Genomic DNA, 18847 nt, shown 5'->3' with positions numbered 1-18847 from the left:
GACAACAATTCTGATGGCTAAAGATCCAAACAGTACAACAACAAAACAAAAAAAAGAATTTACTTAATATTTAAATAAAAGGATCTGTTATTCTGTAAGACTTGCGGGAGCAAGAGCACCCACCTATTGTTCTAAGATAGAATAAGAGTCCAAAAATCCAGAACTTTAATCAAAAACAGGCAGTGGTTACATACAGGGAATCAGACACCATCAACAAACAATCCAAATGAGGAGCAAGCAACATGCAAATTCTATGAAACATCCAGAAGCACAGAAGGAATATAAAGAACACTGGACTACAAAAAGCAGACGATGATCTGCCTGCGAATAAAGGAAGTCTATGATTATATTCAATACAGGTGGCATGAATGTAGACAGGACAAATCACAAAGAAGGCAACATGAGACAGAAAGTGACAACAGAAGAGAAGAAGAAAACAAAAACTGCTTCTTGACATACTCAATATAAAATAAGAGGACTGCATATAAGCTTGAATATCTGTTACAGCAGTCCCACCCCATTTAATAAACTCTGGAAACGCCCCTGACAGCCACGTAAAGAAGCAACGGTGTCCTCTTTCGGCTTCACGCTCGCAGTGCACCTGAGGGGCCATAGAGAAAGTAATCTTTTAACTCTGAATTATAAAACTTCTGCCTCCGGAGTGTGTTTCAGCTCACAACCCCGACAACAATTTCTAAATTAAGACTTCTGTAAACCGCGCGGATTAAATGTGATTCGGTGGTTTTGCAATGATTTTCTGCAGCGATGTAGAAATATGCCATATGCCACACGCGCACGCGCGCACACACAAACCCGCATCCATATGCTACAACCCCGCGAGAAGGACGTCATCACTCCCCCCCTCCTTCACATCCTCTACCTCTGTCCCTGCACGCAGTCAAAGTGCAACCTCTGAGTAGTTTCGTGCAATAATATGCTCTGTTGTTCCACCCTGGCTCCTGAAACAGCCGACATTTTCAAAGTGTGTCCGGGTGGAGGGGCACACTGCCTCATCACCACACAGCTGCAAGCAGGCAGTAGCTTAAGCGAAGGGTACAGTGTTGCAGTGCAATAATCTGGCTCACTCGCAGCTAGCTTATCGGTACAGCTGTTGACTGGCAGCAAGTCCACTGAAACTGCACCGACTCTCCTCCGTCCATCCCGCCGGAGCACCGGCCGAGAGGAGCAAATGAACGAGCTGGTGAAGAGTTTACCCTCCCCGACTCTGCCCGGGCTGCACCTCCCGTCCGTGGATACCCACAAAGGCTGGCTCTTTAAATGGACCAACTACCTGAAGGGCTACCAGAGGCGGTGGTTCGTGCTCAGTAACGGCCTGCTGTCCTACTACAGGTGACGGTGATTTACTCAGTTAATAATATCAGAAATAATAATGGAAGCTGTTAGCAGCATGTCAGAAATTATTTTTATTTAAGAGGAAATTCAACTTTTTTGCATACCTTATCTGGAGGAAGAGGTTTAGTAACAGCAGCCTAAATAAATAAATAAATGAAAATCACATGAGTCATAACTACAATGAGATGACCCGTGAACGATGTTAAAACCTATATAAGTTTAAATATGGTGTCTAATAGCACTTATTACGTCTATCTATCTATAAATAGATAGATGCTGTCTCTAAGAATAACTTTATTGATCCCAACAGGAAATTCATATTTCTTGAAATATCATATCATAGAAGTCTTCTATAGTATTATATTCTATAATAGAGTGCTAGATATATTAATTATTACATTATTATATATAATAAGGTAATAAATATCTATCTAGTGAACAGCAGTCTAGTCTTTCTAGAGGGACTGGCCCTAGCATAATACAACTAATAATATATAACATAGTATTCATATAATTTTATATGTATTCTCTATGTAGATAGATAGGCAGACAGACAGAGAGACGGATAGATAGATAGATAGATAGATAGATAGATAGATAGATAGATAGATAGATAGATAGGCAAAGCTCTCATTGTTAACCTACAGTACATATTGTCCCGAGTTGTCTCCTGAGGGAAACTTAAACTTGTTTGGTATGACACTTATTGCGACTCTTTTAAAACTGAAATAAGTCAAAAATGGAGCTGCTCCATTTTGTAAATGGGGCACATCAGCATGGAGCTGAGCAGAGAGGCTGGCGTATTCTTGTTTTGTTTTTTTTTTTGTTCTGCTGTTACACACTGCTGTTATTCCCCTCAGGACTCAGGCAGAGATGGCACACACTTGTCGGGGAACAATTCCCCTGGCGACGGCGCACATCGAGGTGGGCGACACCTGCCACTTAGTGTTAACCAGCGGAGGCCGGAGTTACCACCTGAAGGCCACATCCGAGGGAGAGTGCCAGAAATGGGTGTCAGCACTGCAACAGGCCAAAGCCAACGCCACTCTCCTCATGCATCACTCAGGTGAGACAGGCATTTTATACTCTTTGTGATTCGTGTTTTTGGACAGTAAATTTTAGTGTAGTGTTAGTGTTACTGTTCTGTCATGGTACCTTTATTTTATGGGGGGTTTTTGTTTTTGTTTTGGGGTTTGGGTTTTTTGGGGGGAATTTAAACAAAAACACCCACTGAGTGTCCCAGAATTTGCACTTTAAAGGAACAGCATGGTTCAGCCGAGAAGCTCTGAAGCAGTCAAACTAATTTTAGCTGTAACCTGAATGCAGGCTGACACAACCAAGACCCATTTTCCTAAATGCATATTATATTTCTACACATTCTCTGTGCTGATTTTATAGTTATGTAAACAGAAGGACACAAGGTGGCAGTGTGGCAGTATGTCCTTATGAGAACAGTCCGTTGGGGGCAAGGGGTGTGATTAAAGGTAAAAAGAGGAAGCTGTATTTAATCTTGTCATATTAAATTACACCTCACCTTCAGCTATGATCATTCTAATACCCCCTTTTTTTTTTACCTTCAGACAAATAGAGCATCTTTCTGTCTTACACAAATGCAGAATCACACATGCAGCTACCGCCACCTACCCTCCCCACCACGCTGTCTCCTTTCTCCCTCCCCGTCTCCTTCACTATGACGACAGTGAGTGCTGAATGAAATGACCTTCCTGTAGACTCCTCCTCCCCTTTCTGAAAGCAGGAGGGGTAAGAGAAAAAAAAAGAGAGAGCAGGAGGGTGTGAGCATTTTCATTGAAAATATTTTTCCACTATACACTCTGTGGACAATAGGAAGACACGAGGGCAGCCTTTTTCAGTGAGTGTGTCACCTTGTAAGTAGCCTGCTCATTATATTACCAGTGGCAGGATTAGAAGTGAGACAGTCGCCGTGCATTTGCTTGCATGCTTTTTTTGCATCCATGTATGCATTAGTAATCATAGATTTATGTTTATGGAGTTCAGTAAGTTGGGCAGTCCCTGCACATGCACAGCAGAGCCGTCGTCAACCGTCTCTGTGGACGTTGCCTAGTTCGATTTGAGGTCTGCAACACCCAAAAATGTTGTGTAAAATGTTCGAACTCGGAAGGACTGATGTGTTAGGTGTACATGAAATACTGGTTCAAATATAGAGCTTAGCCCATTTACACTGTTTTATGCATTTTAAGACTGCCAGAAATGGTCTTAAAGTGCTGCTGCTCCATGTTTTTGGGTAATTATTTTCATCATAGATTTATGTTCTATATATTATGTGTCGTTCACACAGCTGTGGCTGATGTGCTTGTGTGCATGTGTAAGAAGAGACAGTGCCTTGTGTTTTTTGGTGTGATGTGATTATAGATTATTATCGAGTGAGCTTTTTTCATCTGGGCTCATTAGCGGGACAAATTAATTGGCTAAAAGTCGATTAGAACAGCATCTGTCTGTCTTATAATAGCTATTACTAAAATCTTTAGGCTCCTCTGAAATATGTATAAATAGGTGTGTTGTGAAAAAATAATGTTTCCCGCTGGTGTTGAAGACAAGATGAAAGCGTGAGGATGAATCCAAATAGCCTGTCCTGGAGCCGGCTTTCAGCACACACAGTCAGACTTTAAATGGTTTTTCCATGCTGAGGAAGCTTACAGTGCATCCCCTGATTTTTAACTCTCTCCTCCCACACTGTGTCCATATTGATGCTCCCGCTATCACCTGTGGGTGTTTTTTTTTTTTTTTTTTTTAAATGATTCAACGATGAGTCACCAATTGAACTCTCCAAAGTCCTGTGTGGAAAATAACCAGTCAGTGCACAGACTAGACCAGTATCCCTCTGCCCTACATGTATACTGTTATTCTATGTCCGAGCACTTCCGTATAAAAACATCGGATGGCAGATGGCCTCAGATCGCAGATTCATAGCGTCTTAACACCTTGAGCTCCACCAGTAGAGTGCGATTATTCTCTCTCTATATATATGTGGGTCATGAAACCATTACAGATGCCTGAAGGATTTTTCACCCTCTCATTTTTAATCTTCTCCTCCAGAGACGTTCTTAATCCACTTTGCCCTGATTGTTTTCATTTCTTTGCCCCTTTAGATTGAAGTAGTTTATGTCCCGTACATAGGCAGGTGGTTTTCTTTCAAGCACAGCAGGACCTAGAAAAGTTTCATTGCATAGGATGGAAGCAGTTACATGAACTTAAAGCTGGGTTGTTTGTTTTGGCATTTATTGCTCGCTATAGATATGGGTCTGTTTTTATACTGCATAAGAAGCTTTAATAGAGCACAGAATTGTGAGCAGGTGCATCATTCAATCTTCAAAGTGCTTATGCAAAAAAATGAACATAAATGGTATTATATATATATATATATATGTGTGTGTATATGTATATACAGGGAGTGCAGAATTATTAGGCAAGTTGTATTTTTGAGGAATAATTTTATTATTGAACAACAACCATGTTCTCAATGAACCCAAAAAACTCATTAATATCAAAGCTGAATGTTTTTGGAAGTAGTTTTTAGTTTAGTTTAGTTTAGCTATTTTACGGGGATATCTGTGTGCAGGTGACTATTACTGTGCATAATTATTAGGCAACTTAACAAAAAACAAATATATACCCATTTCAATTATTTATTTTTACCAGTGAAACCAATATAACATCTCCACATTCACAAATATACATTTCTGACATTCAAAAACAAATCAGCGACCAATATAGCCACCTTTCTTTGCAAGGACACTCAAAAGCCTGCCATCCATGGATTCTGTCAGTGTTTTGATCTGTTCACCATCAACATTGCGTGCAGCAGCAACCACAGCCTCCCAGACACTGTTCAGAGAGGTGTACTGTTTTCCCTCCTTGTAAATCTCACATTTGATGATGGACCACAGGTTCTCAATGGGGTTCAGATCAGGTGAACAAGGTGGCCATGTCATTAGTTTTTCTTCTTTTATACCCTTTCTTGCCAGCCACGCTGTGGAGTACTTGGACGCGTGTGATGGAGCATTGTCCTGCATGAAAATCATGTTTTTCTTGAAGGATGCAGACTTCTTCCTGTACCACTGCTTGAAGAAGGTGTCTTCCAGAAACTGGCAGTAGGACTGGGAGTTGAGCTTGACTCCATCCTCAACCCGAAAAGGCCCCACAAGCTCATCTTTGATGATACCAGCCCAAACCAGTACTCCACCTCCACCTTGCTGGCGTCTGAGTCGGACTGGGTCTGAGTCTGCCCTTTACCAATCCAGCCACTGGCCCATCCATCTGGCCCATCAAGACTCACTCTCATTTCATCAGTCCATAAAACCTTAGAAAAACCAGTCTTGAGATATTTCTTGGCCCAGTCTTGACGTTTCAGCTTGTGTGTCTTGTTCAGTGGTGGTCGTCTTTCAGCCTTTCTTACCTTGGCCATGTCTCTGAGTATTGCACACCTTGTGCTTTTGGGCACTCCAGTGATGTTGCAGCTCTGAAATATGGCCAAAACTGGTGTCAAGTGGCATCTTGGCAGCTGCACGCTTGACTTTTCTCAGTTCATGGGCAGTTATTTTGCGCCTTGGTTTTTCCACACGCTTCTTGCGACCCTGTTGACTATTTTGAATGAAACGCTTGATTGTTCGATGATCACGCTTCAGAAGCTTTGCAATTTTGAGACTGCTGCATCCCTCTGCAAGATATCTCACTATTTTTGACTTTTCTGAGCCTGTCAAGTCCTTCTTTTGACCCATTTTGCCAAAGGAAAGGACGTTGCCTAATAATTATGCACACCTGATATAGGGTGTTGATGTCATTAGACCACACCCCTTCTCATTACAGAGATGCACATCACCTAATATGCTTAATTGGTAGTAGGCTTTCGAGCCTATACAGCTTGGAGTAAGACAACATGCATGAAGAGGATGATGTGGACAAAATACTCATTTGCCTAATAATTCTGCACTCCCTGTATTAGGGGTGCAACGATACACAAAATTCACGGTTCGGTTTGATACTTTGGTGTCACGGTTCGATATTTTTTCGATACAAAAAAAAATGTTCATGCCTTTTTAATTTGTCATTTATTAAAATTATAAATATATATTTTAACTCAAAAGTACAGTTTTTAAATTTAATGTTGCTGAAACAACAAAGTAATAAAAAAAATAAATATATTTGATTGAGGAATCACTCATCTTTGGAAAAGAGAGTTTATTACAGAGAAATGGCTCTTTCCAAAATAAAAGCTATACTATACGCTTCTTCTGGGCTATATTCTCAGCAGCATATTAAACATATCAGGTCCCCATAAGGAGAATCATGTGCTAACGGCTGTCTAAATGACTCGGGTAAAGTTTGTAGCATGCGTGCTTGTTGTTTTTGTCTGCTTCCACTTGTCTTTGCACTAGGATGCTGTCGTCGTAAATGTGCAGTCATATTCGTTGTGTTCCCACTAGTGCTGTCAGCGTTAATCTGAAATGACGTTAACGCCACAACACTACAAATCTCCGTTAACGAGCTACTGCGGATCGCCCCGTGCGTGGGGCTGGACGGCCAACACGTTAACGAGCTAACTGCGCTAACACACTAGTTCCCACCAATGTAATTGAGCATTGTGTGGCACATCCAACATACTGTTTTACTTTAGTCCATGACGCGCTTACCTTCAGGGTCATATGTCACATGAAAACCAAAATAGTTCCAAACGCCAGATCTGAATGAGGGTGGGGGAGGTTCAATTTGCCATGTTGCAAGGAGAGCTTAGCTTCTGTCTTGCTAGCTTGCCCTGCGCTCAGTGAATCTGCGTTCGACTACTCCGCCTAGGCTGCACTGTCGAGCGCAGATCCACTGAGCTCTCAACACAGACAGCATCGTCAGAAGGAAAGTTGATAAAATAAATTAAAAATTTTGTATTGTTCGATACATATGCGTACCGAACCGAAAGCACTGTATCGAACGGTTCAATATCGATACGAGTATCGTTGCACCCCTAATATATATATATATATATATATATTTGAAGGATAAACCTGCAGGCGGTTTATCCTTCAAGCTCGGGTCCTCTACCAGAGGCCTGGGAGCTTGAGGGTCCTGCGCAGTATCTTAGCTGTTCCCAGGACTGCGCTCTTCTGGACAGAGCTCTCCGATGTTGTTCCTGGGATCTGCTGGAGCCACTCGCCTAGCTTGGGAGTCACCGCACCTAGTGCTCCGATTACCACGGGGACCACCGTCACCTTCACCCTCCACATCTTCTCGAGCTCTTCTCTGAGCCCTTGGTATTTCTCCAGCTTCTCGTGTTCCTTCTTTCTGATGTTGCTGTCATTCGGAACCGCTACATCGATCACTACGGCCGTCTTCTTCTGTTTGTCTACCACCACTATGTCCGGTTGGTTAGCCACCACCATTTTGTCCGTCTGTATCTGGAAGTCCCACAGGATCTTAGCTCGGTCATTCTCCATCACCCTTGGGGGCGTCTCCCATTTTGACCTCGGAACTTCCAGGTTATACTCGGCACAGATGTTTCTGTATACTATGCTGGCCACTTGGTTATGGCGTTCCATGTATGCCCTGCCTGCTAGCATCTTGCACCCTGCTGTTATGTGCTGGATTGTCTCAGGGGCATCTTTACACAGCCTGCACCTGGGGTCTTGCCTGGTGTGATAGACCCCAGCCTCTATGGATCTTGTACTCAGAGCTTGTTCTTGTGCTGCCATGATTAGTGCCTCTGTGCTGTCTTTCAGTCCAGCTTTGTCCAGCCGCTGGTAGGATTTCTGGATATCAGCCACCTCCTCTATCTGCCGGTAGTACATACCGTTCAGGGGCCTGTCCTTCCATGATGGTTCCTCGTCTCCCTCCTCTTTCTTGGGTTTCTGCTGCCTGAGGTATTCACTGAGCACTCGGTCAGTTGGGGCCATCTTCCCAATGTATTCTTGGATGTTCGTTGTCTCATCCTGGGACGAGACAACGATATATATATATATATATATATATATATATATATATATATACACACATATATATGTGTGTGTGTGTGTGTGTGTGTGTGTGTGTACATATATAAGCAAAGTGAGGTACAAAAAACTGTTGCGCCTAACTTTCCATAAGTGAAAATGGGACTGTAAATGAGATACTTTCAGGTAAAAGCATTGTCATAAATCTCTCCATGATGCTTTGTAATTAGCCCAGTCTCTTTACACTCCTCCATTAAAGCTTCAGACTGATGGTTTGGCTCACCCCAGCAAACGGGTACAGAGAGAGATAGTGAGGGGGAGACAGAGGAGAAAAGGGTAGTGCGTCATCTTTTTTTTTCTCCTTCTTCCTCTAAAAATAGCCTTGCCTCCTGATTGCACAGACCTACGTTTCCAGGGCAACAGTGTTCATTCACAGCTTTCCAGTGTTGTAGAGAGGAAGATTTGTGGTGGATCAGGGTGTGAAGTGTTAATATCTTCCTCTAGCCAGTCCCCATTAATGCTCTCTCAGCTTGTCTCGATCTAAATTTTAAATGCATTTCTCAATCTGCCATTACATCCCAGTGTGCTGTTTACTACACCATCACAAACACCCACTCTGTTTACATGTAATAACCTCTAATGATGCTGTTTTAGTAAATGAATAAAATTTTGTCCTGGCTCTATTTTTTTTTTTTTTTGTGCATGTGTGTTTGAAGATGACTCGGGGGATGAAGTCCCAGTACCTCAGGAGGATCGTACTCTAACCCAAGGGGTGCTTAAGACTCTGGCCAGCAAGCTAGATGACCTGAGCACCTGTAATGAGCTGATAGGAAAGCATGGTGCTGCCCTCCAGCGCTCCCTCAGTGAACTCGAGGACCTGCGTGGATCCACTGACAGCACAGACAAAGTGAAAGCCGTTAATGAGCGAGCCACCCTCTTTCGCATCACCTCCAATGCTATGATCAATGTGAGCCATTCAGTTCTCCCCCAGTATGTAGCCACTCTAATGGGAGGCTAGCAGAAATGCTTTTTTTTTAACAAAGGGGGAATAGAGCTTGAGGGTGCCGCCCGCATTCTTTGATGTGTTTTGTGTTCACACCTCAGGCTTGTCGTGACTTTGTGGACGTGGCAGAATCTCACAGTCGGAGGTGGCAAAAGGCCCTGCAGCATGAGAGAGAACAGCGTCACCATCTGGAGGAGACCATCGAACAGTTAGCCAAACAGCACAACAGCTTAGAAAGAGCCTGGAGGGAGAATCCCACCTCATATACAGGTGAGACTCTGTCTGTCTCCCAGACATCCTGTGTCACCAAAGAGCAAATGGGCCTCTTCAACAGGTGGTGCACAGACAGGTTACTTGAGTTAGACTTTAACCTTTCTTTAAGCATATTTATCTACAATCTGCATAAGAAACTACAGTAACCAAGTAAACTATTATTTTAGTGATTTTTGGTTTTTCTGATGTAGTTTGTTATGTTTTACTGTTTTTGTGATCAGTGTTAATCTTTGGGAGCACATTTTTTCTGTTTGGTATAAATTATGCTAACAGGTTAATGGTTACAACCTGAGCTTTGCACACAAAAGTAACAAAGCGGCCAATGTTGATGTTGAAGTGTAGCTTCAGTGTTTGTTAATCGTCCCTGGGCTTGTGCGTATGTGTCTCTGAGCTTGGAAGGCCTTATTTTGCAGTGCACAGAGTGTGAACACACAACACCTACAATCATTAACTGCTGTAAATAACATTTATAAAGGTAAATAAGACCTTTATATGTTAGTTATGTGAAATGCCTCATGTCAATTAAAAGCAACCTGCAAAGCAAACATTACGAAGCTACTAATAGTTAAACAATTTCTTCATACCGCTTTGAGGCAAGTATTAATGAAAGTTTTATTACCTGAAGCAAACATGCAAGTCTTTTTAGTCTCCATTATTTGCTACTTCCTGTGTGGCTGTAGAGGATGTGCAGGACTCTCAGCTGACCTGTCCTGTGCTTGCTGCCGTAGGCGTGGAGCGATCCCAGGAGGGAGATGTGAGCGACGAGAATGACGAGGCAGAGTTCTTCGATGCCATGGAGGACTCACCCGCGTTCATAACTGTGACTGCTACTGGTAACATAGAGCACAAGTGAGAGGCATCATCTCTACACAGTTACTGTATGTCTAACCCGCTGAGCTATTTTTGTGAATGTTTTTAATGTTTGTTTTTTTCACTTAGGCGCTCAGGAAGTAATCAGAGTATGATGAGTGGAGGCGTGCCCAATGACTGGACTCACAATGAGAATGTACGTCACAAGAATACGGATATTAATGAAAAACACTTTACTGAGTAGCCCTATTCATCTTAGCTTGTCCTTTTCTCTACAGGACACCTCAGGCGCAAACCACATGCAGCTACGAAGAACAAGGCGCAGCCGTATTCCTGACAAACCAAATTACTCCCTTAACCTGTGGAGCATCATGAAAAATTGCATTGGGAAAGATCTATCTAAGATACCCATGCCTGTAAATAGTGGACAAATCTGCATTCCCCACTTATGAGCTCTAGTCAAAGCTTAATGTGGCGGGAACTTAATTAGATGTGTATGAAATGTGCGATTGCAGGTAAACTTCAACGAGCCGCTGTCGATGCTCCAGCGTCTGACTGAGGATCTGGAGTACAGTGAGCTTCTGGACCGGGCCGCTCGCTGCGACTCGTCCCTGGAGCAGATGTGCCTGGTGGCTGCCTTTTCTGTCTCTTCCTACTCCACCACAGTCCATCGCACAGCCAAGCCTTTCAACCCTCTGCTGGGGGAGACTTATGAGTTGGATCGGCTGGATGAGTATGGTTATCGCTCCATCTGTGAGCAGGCAAGGAAACACTTAATTACTGTGTTTATGCGTCTTTGATCACATTTTATAAACAATGGAGAGGAGAGCAAACACCCAACATATTGTGCTTATATTCACTTTCAGGTTAGTCATCACCCACCAGCTGCTGCCCACCATGTGACATCACAGCGAGGATGGACCCTGTGGCAGCATATCACTATTGACAGCAAATTTCGTGGGAAATATATTTCAGTGGTGCCGTTAGGTAAGAAGCAGTCAGAGTGTTCACGATGACAGTCACTTTATATGAGCACAAATGCTACTACATCTGAGATCTGATTTATAAATACACTGAAATGTCTGTGTGATGTTTTGTATGCATTTCTTTTTTACCATAGGAAACATTCACCTGCAGTTCCACTCGAATGGAAACCACTATGTGTGGAGCAAAGTGACTTCCACAGTGCACAATATTATTGTAGGGAAGCTCTGGATTGATCAGGTGTGTTCCTCGTGGACAGTAGTTCGCAAAGCTTTCTGAAGGTCCTTTACATTTTTTCTTTATGCATTAGCTTCTTTCTCATTCATTTGTGGACTAGTCTTTGTAGCTTATCATGTTCAGAGGAATATTTTTTATGCTTGTTTGTTTATTCTGTTAAAATGGACCTATGAATTACTCCAGGATAAAAAAAACTACCTGAATCAAGGGATTTAAATTGCATCTCTATTTCTTTTTTTCTAAATCTCTTTAGTCAAATCTATTTTAAAAAAATATATAAATAACACAGTTTGACAGGCAGAAAATAATAATTTTGGACCAACAGTGACAATATTAGCTGAAACTTGGCATATCCCTAAAAAAAATCTGGGGAAACTGAACAAGTGGTAGGCCTAAACAGGATCCACAGCAACTGATTTGAAAGTAATTTCCTTAAGAAATAAGGAAAACATCCAGCAAACAAAAGCAAAATTTCTTTTTTTTTCCATGCATGAAGGAAAGTAATTTTAGTCACTGTACACTTTTAAGTCACATCTGTTTTTTTTCTTGTTGGCAGTCTGGGGACATTGACATTGTAAACACCACAACCAAGGACACCTGTCGTCTTAAATTCTCCCCCTACAGTTACTTTTCCAGGGAAGTCCCGCGCAAAGTAAGTCTCTGATGAACTAATAGACAACTACAACATTAACACAGTCTTACATTTGCCGAATGTCTACTGCTACACAAGCCCTTTAGAGAGAATCTGTAATGCTGTTTTAACAGATACAACTTTCTCCTAATATTGACTAATATTGAATATTGAAAAAATGGATAACCTACTTAAAACAAGGATTACCAACCTTACAGCTGGAGAAATAAGAAAAAAGAGGGCACAAAGTGTCAAACTAACAGAACAAGAACCTCTCTTTGAGGGCTATGATGTGTTGAAGCACTAAAGATCATAAAGGCAGCAAAATTCAGGAGGGGTGGCAAAAAATGTGTGATAAATTAAATACATTTAAAGCGCATTTTAAGTACGTTGAACCAAACAACAGCTAAAAAAAGATGAAAGAAATATTAAAAGTAAAAGATTGCAATATTTCTATTAATATTCTCAGCAAGAACCAACAGCCAGAGAGCTGGGAAGAGATTAAAGTAAAATATAGTCTTACAGTCGGTCTGTAGGCCTTTTCTTCTAACCCAAGAGGTTACACAGAGACAAAACACATGGCTGAAAACTCCATCTAGCAGCATATCTCCCTTTGGAACGCCAAATTGCCTTTCATGGTTCTTTTTCCATGAGTTATTTTTCTATTTCTGCCAGCCTTAAAACCAGTAACACGCAGCGAAAATCCCCCTTAATGGAGAAAAGCAGCAGTGTTCAGCAGCAACAGCTCTACTAATTTCCAGTGCTGATTTGTGTCTTCACTTTATGTTGTGGAAATTACATCTCAGTAGACTGAGCTGTCAGGTTTAACCAGAGCTGATGCATCAGAGGGATACGACTGCTTGCACAAAGAGAGAAACCAGCTTCATCCTTGTTATGACAACTTCTTTCTATTCCTAAAAAATTCCTGAATCACTCCCGAAAGAAAATACCTTCAACTGTCACTCTAGGCTGTCTACCCTTCGGCAAGGGCATTGATATCCCCAGACACCCCGAACCATCACAAATATGAAAAACACAGTCATACACAAAACAGATGATTAAACATATTTAATTTAAACACTTAAGTGAATAAGGTTATATAACCTGCTTATTCGTATTCTCTCACACTGCATAATAGAACATAGAACAAGTAACTAACACGAATAGGAAAACAGGATCATTAAAAGAAGAAGAAATAAGAGAGGATCAGCTGGGTCAGACTCGGGCAGACTTGACCCCATCTGAAAAGCTGGCTGTCCACCTGTTTTTCACATGATTTCGGAGGTCATCTAAGGTACTGGCAGGATGTAAGGGTAAAATAAATGGGTAAAATAAATTCTTATCACAGGCGATGATGTTAATTAGGTATATTTTATAAATCCCAGTAATGCTGTTTCTGTGGTATGCAACCACGCTCTCATTCTCATATGGCTTCCCAGTCGCATGTCATTAGCTAGTGCACATGCAGTTTCATAGTCGGACATTTTCAAACAGCAAAAACTGAAACTAAAAGGGATTTTAAAAAAAGAAAGTAAATAAAAAACCTAAAGACCCTGATGAGGGCTGATCTCTTCTTGTGTGCTATGTTCTTTGTTATTTTTAGGTGACAGGAGTGGTAGAGGACCGAGAGGGCACAGCTCATTACATCCTGTCCGGAACCTGGGATGACAAAATGGAAAGTGCCAAGATAGTGGATAGCAGCCAAGGATGCGGAGGCTCCGAAGGGAAACAAAAGACGGTTTATCAGACTCTTCCGCCCAAACTGCTGTGGAAGAAATATCCCCTTCCGTATGTAATACATTTTGTGCTCCATCTTAATGATTGAGTGTGTCGGTGTGCTATTTCTCCTTTTCGGTCTGCATCTTTTGTCACACTGAGTTCTCTAATCCGTCCTCCAGAGAAAATGCAGAGAACATGCACTTTTTCTCCTCTCTGGCGCTGACCTTAAATGAGCCAGAAGAGGGCGTCGCACCCACTGACAGTCGCTTGCGGCCAGACCAGCGGCTGATGGAGGCTGGTCTGTGGGATGAAGCCAACAGTCAGAAGCAACGTCTAGAGGAACGACAGAGACTGGAGAGGAAAAGAAGGGCGCAAGCTAACCAGGCCCTGGAGGAGGGTGAGTGCAAGGAAATGAACAAGAACAGTGATGACAAAGACTTTTCTGGCTTTTGCATCATTTGTGCCAACCTTCAGCACAGATCGAGCAGCTGTTCAGAGCTTTATTTTGCAGTGAGCTCATAGCAATAACAGATTTTTCCTTATTTAGAAACAGAGCACAGGTGAAAGCTCTGTTGTTATAAAATGAGTGACTATTGATCTTTAGCTTTGGTCAACAGCTGACAAAACCTGACAAAAACTTGCAGTAATTGGCAAATTTTACAATATTTAGAGTCTATGAAGAAAGAACTTTGCAATATCCTGAAAATGAGCACATATGTTCTGTCTTTAGGGCAAGATATTGAGGGTTACCAGCCACTGTGGTTTGAGAAGAGGACAGACGAGACAGGCGATAACATTTTTATCTACAAAGGCGGCTACTGGGAGGCCAAAGAAAGACAAGACTGGAGCCAGTGTCCTCAGATCTTTTAGGACAACATGCCTCTTGCACCACAGCATCAGCCAGGCTGAGCGTTTCCTCGTGGTTTAAGGATACTCTGAAGGATGGAGAGTTGTGTGTATGAGTTTGGATGTACATGTGTGAGTGAGTGAGACAGCTAATCTCTCCAGGGATTTTCAAGCACAAAAACATCTGGTTCCTAATTTACTTGCTCTTGCTCTGTTATATCTGCATTTCAAAAAATGCATGGCCTCAGTATAAGAGAGTTAAGAGCTGCGAATAATATGTACACTAAAGGTAGTTCTGCGAAACACACGTGATCAGGTGTGTGTGTGGGGATAATTCTAGGCTGAAGACCTAGAATGTCTTATTTTCTTCAAAACTGGCACAACTTGCTGAGATCTCCCAGTGATGCTGGGTTTCAAAAGAAATTTAGCAGGACAAAGCCTTCTTCTGTGCTAGAAGACTTCAAGACCAATCCCTATAATTTCTTGGTGTTCTTTATTAATCTGTTTCTCAAAACTGCACAAACTGCAGTTTGAAAGGATTAACAGTTATTGTCTGACTGGCCTCTAAAGAACAGTCACTCCACCAAATCTTTTTACAGATAAATGCTTTGTCTCCCATAATCTTGAAATTATAGTATGTCCACCTCCATCACTGTTACATTTAAGTCAGCAGCAGAGAGCAGCACACACCCACTGAAAGCACTTGAATAATGTCTTCACTGACCCTGGAGGAGCCTGAGTGTGAGAAAATGACTAAAACAACATATTTGTGTAATCTCATCTTGGACTCTATATAAAACTCTCTATTCAAAAAAGTCTGCTTAAGCTGAAGATGCTGAAAGGTTTTTGCCTCATATCAGACAAAACTGCCAGCTCATTAGATTGCATGATATTATTTTCATTGCCACCAGGGGCTTCCCTAATCAATTGCTAACACTTGTAAACAGCTTGAAAGGAGTGTTAGTCCCACTCACACTCATTCTTCCACAGCAGTCATCTGGACAGGTTTAACTTTTTCTTCCAGAGAAACTGCTGTTTCACATCAAAATGCCTAATGAGTCAACTGCAATGGACTGATTTTAAGGTCTGGATCCAGCAGCAAACGTTTACCAGGTAGGGGAAAATCGAGTTGCAGTGTAGGATCCAGGATTTTTGGAGCTCCGCCATTACCAAGGACTAAAATTTAGGATGTTGCTGCTACTGCTGCATCAGTTTAACTTTTTAAATGATGATTAAAGGTTAAATAGCTTCAGGTGAATGTGAGTGTTAGTTATCTGTTTCCATGTGTTAGCCCTGCAACAGACTGGCGACCAGCCCAGGGTGTCCACCAGTTCTCATCCCGCCAGAGCTGGGATAAGCTGCAGCTTATTTCTCAGCAGGTCTCAACAATAACACAACTGACACTGTCAGAGATGGTTCTTATAAAGTCCCAGACTTTGTAAAAGTGAAGTAGTACATGAAGCACCTGGAGTACCCCTTCAAATATCTTGAAACAAAACCGTAAGAGTTGTAAGTATAAATATGCTAATCTTGGGATTTTCCTCATCAAGGGATATTATTGCTGCTGGTGGCAATTTTAGCCTTAATTATGTAACAGAATAGCAACTCCCCAGTAACCCCCTCATTGAAACAAAAAAGATTTTGCACAGATTAAAACGGTTCTGCAGGTATACCTCCAGGTAAATTCAACTGAGTAATTGTTTTTAAAATTGAATTTACCCATTATCAGGGTTTACCATTGTGGCAAGTACCAATGAACCTGTTCCCTTGCTTAAAATGGTTGCAAATGACTCTAGTAGTTATTTGTATGTTAAAAATTGTTCTTCATTTGCATTATGTTAGCAATAAGAAATCCTGCACGGTCACTTGTGATTTAAAAAAAAAACAACACTCCCCAATCAGGGAGTTGTTTTATTCAGCCCAAATATTAAGTTGTATTAACATTATTTCATCATATCACTCAAAACATTACACTTGCTCACGTCTTTGTGCGGAAAGCACTTGTGTAAATTGGTAGTAAATACACTCTATAATCTGTTTATTTATAGTTTACTGTGTATTACAGCGGGGCATGATGCACAAATATGGCTGCCTGTTTGGTTTTGGCCTGTAAATAGCTAGAATATACTAGAAATAAAATCGTAGTATCATTTGAAGAAGATATACAGTGCTTTAACATCCATGTTGTCATATATTAATCTCTATTATGTATACATAACAAGTCATGATTGTATGCCAGCTAAGGAGATGTTAGGTAAATTAAATAATGAATCTTATGTTTATAAGCGTACATAAATGATGCAATGAAATGTTGATCAAATAAAGCACAATGTCATGTTTACCTGACAGGACATGTTCTATAATTTAAAGTCCACAGCAAAGTATAGCTATGCATGGTTTTAGACTGCTTGTGCACTAGGCCTCTTCACCTAGCTAGCTGTTTGTGGATTGTTACTGAAACACCTTTTGTGCCCGACTGCCTCAGAAATTTTACATTTTTGAGCTCAAATAAAGACTTAAAGCTGCCAGTGTGCAACTGTTTACTGCCAGTGGTTTTTATAATCTTCTGTCAAACAAAGCACAGGTAATAAAGAAGAAAACAGAGTTTGTCACAATGCTTTAAAGTGGGTATTTCTGTCTGGAGCTTTTCTTGAGTCCAAAGCAACTGTCCTGATCTACAAAAACATATAAAAAATGTATTAGTTGTTTAACTAATGTTGTTTACTCGAAAAGAATAAATAAAAAGTAAATAACTGAATTTCCTCATGTGCTCACCGTCACTCGTACATGAACTACATGGATTTACGAGGTTTACCCTACAAACTACAAAAGCATTATTTCTAAACTCCACCTTCTTTAGAAAAAAAATATTAAACATGCAAGTGTGATTGTTTTGTTTTACCAATGCTATGGTGACGATGAGTCATGGAAAGGACATTTGCATATTTTACAAGTGCACATGCAAACTAACCTTTAACTCATTCAGCAGCACCTGAAGTAATGCACAGAGTAGAGCAGGGGTGTAAAAACATGCCTCCAAGTACATCCTGAAGACTTACCCAAGATCCAAGATTTTTATAATAAAACTGAACTCATAAGCCCCAGTGAAAGATGCTCTCTTACAAATTTGGCAGATAACATAAATTTGTGTTTTGATTTCAGTTATTTTTCTCATTTCATCAGCAATCGTTTACAAACCAGATGATGGGCAGCCTGTGATTGACAGATGCAACAGTGTTCAACATTTTTCCACGCTCACTGTATCTACTGTCATGCAATTGCATGTGCATTAAAGTTTAAAGCCCCTGGCAGCAGTTCAATGCATGTATGTAGACATGGTGAAGATGACACGGTGAAGAATCAGATTGGGGAAGAAAGACATTTTAAGTGACTCTGAATGTGGCTGGTTGTTGGTCTGAGCTGATCTGAGTATTTGAGAAACTGCTGATATACTGGGACTTTCTCACACAGCCATCTCTGGGGTTTACAGAAAATGGTCTGATAAATATAAAGTGAGCAGCAGTTCTCTGGGTGAAAATGCCTTTTAAATTCCAGAGGTCAGAGGGGAAATGGCTAGGCTGTTTCAAAGTGAAAGGAAGGCTGCAGTAAGTCAAATGACCACTTGCTGCACCCAAGGGCATTTCTGAATGTACAACATGTTAGAGCAGATGGGCTACAGAAGCAGAAGAGCACAATAGATGGCACTCCTGTTAGCTAAAGCTACAGTTTATACAGGATCACCAAACTTTACAGTAGAACTCTGAAAAAATTTCGTTAGGTATTGATTTCTGCTGCAACATTGAGATGGTGGCATCAGATTTTTGAGGCGTAAGGTCAGAATTTGTAGTTATTTATTAATTAACTAACCTATCCTGTCCGGCACCTTCAGCAAGCACAATCATGGTCTGAATGCACTGCTGTGCCAAACACATTTGCTTTTCAAATAGGAACTCTATTCAATTTTATCCTTTGTACTTTATATATATGCATATAGCGAGAGTAATAACTCAAAAAGAACTGATACCCATCTATCAA

At 41.2% G+C, this 18847-nt stretch overlaps 1 protein-coding gene across 2 annotated transcripts; it reads left to right on the top strand.

Annotated features, from left to right (window-relative positions):
• Positions 1–829: 829 nt before the first annotated feature.
• osbp2a (oxysterol binding protein 2a) lies at positions 830–17430 on the top strand. 2 transcript variants are annotated; one of them, XM_084935113.1, is made up of 14 exons: positions 830–1350; positions 2214–2419; positions 9026–9276; positions 9414–9582; positions 10266–10434; positions 10525–10591; positions 10674–10811; positions 10911–11156; positions 11262–11382; positions 11516–11619; positions 12173–12268; positions 13851–14035; positions 14146–14363; positions 14697–17430. In XM_084935113.1, the coding sequence occupies exons 1-14, from the start codon at positions 1190–1192 to the stop codon at positions 14834–14836; spliced, it is 2271 nt and encodes a 756-aa protein (XP_084791239.1). In that variant the 5' UTR covers positions 830–1189; the 3' UTR covers positions 14837–17430. The 2 variants fall into 2 exon arrangements, with proteins under 2 accessions (XP_084791239.1, XP_084791240.1); XM_084935114.1 differs by having other exon boundaries at positions 837–1350; positions 10314–10434.
• The last annotated feature ends 1417 nt before the right edge of the window (positions 17431–18847 follow it).

This window comes from Perissodus microlepis, chromosome 7 (assembly GCF_051167445.1).
Source record: "Perissodus microlepis isolate ML-2025 ecotype Zambia chromosome 7, ASM5116744v1, whole genome shotgun sequence".
Lineage (NCBI taxonomy): Eukaryota > Metazoa > Chordata > Actinopteri > Cichliformes > Cichlidae > Perissodus > Perissodus microlepis.
This window is presented reverse-complemented; position numbering and strand designations above follow the sequence as displayed.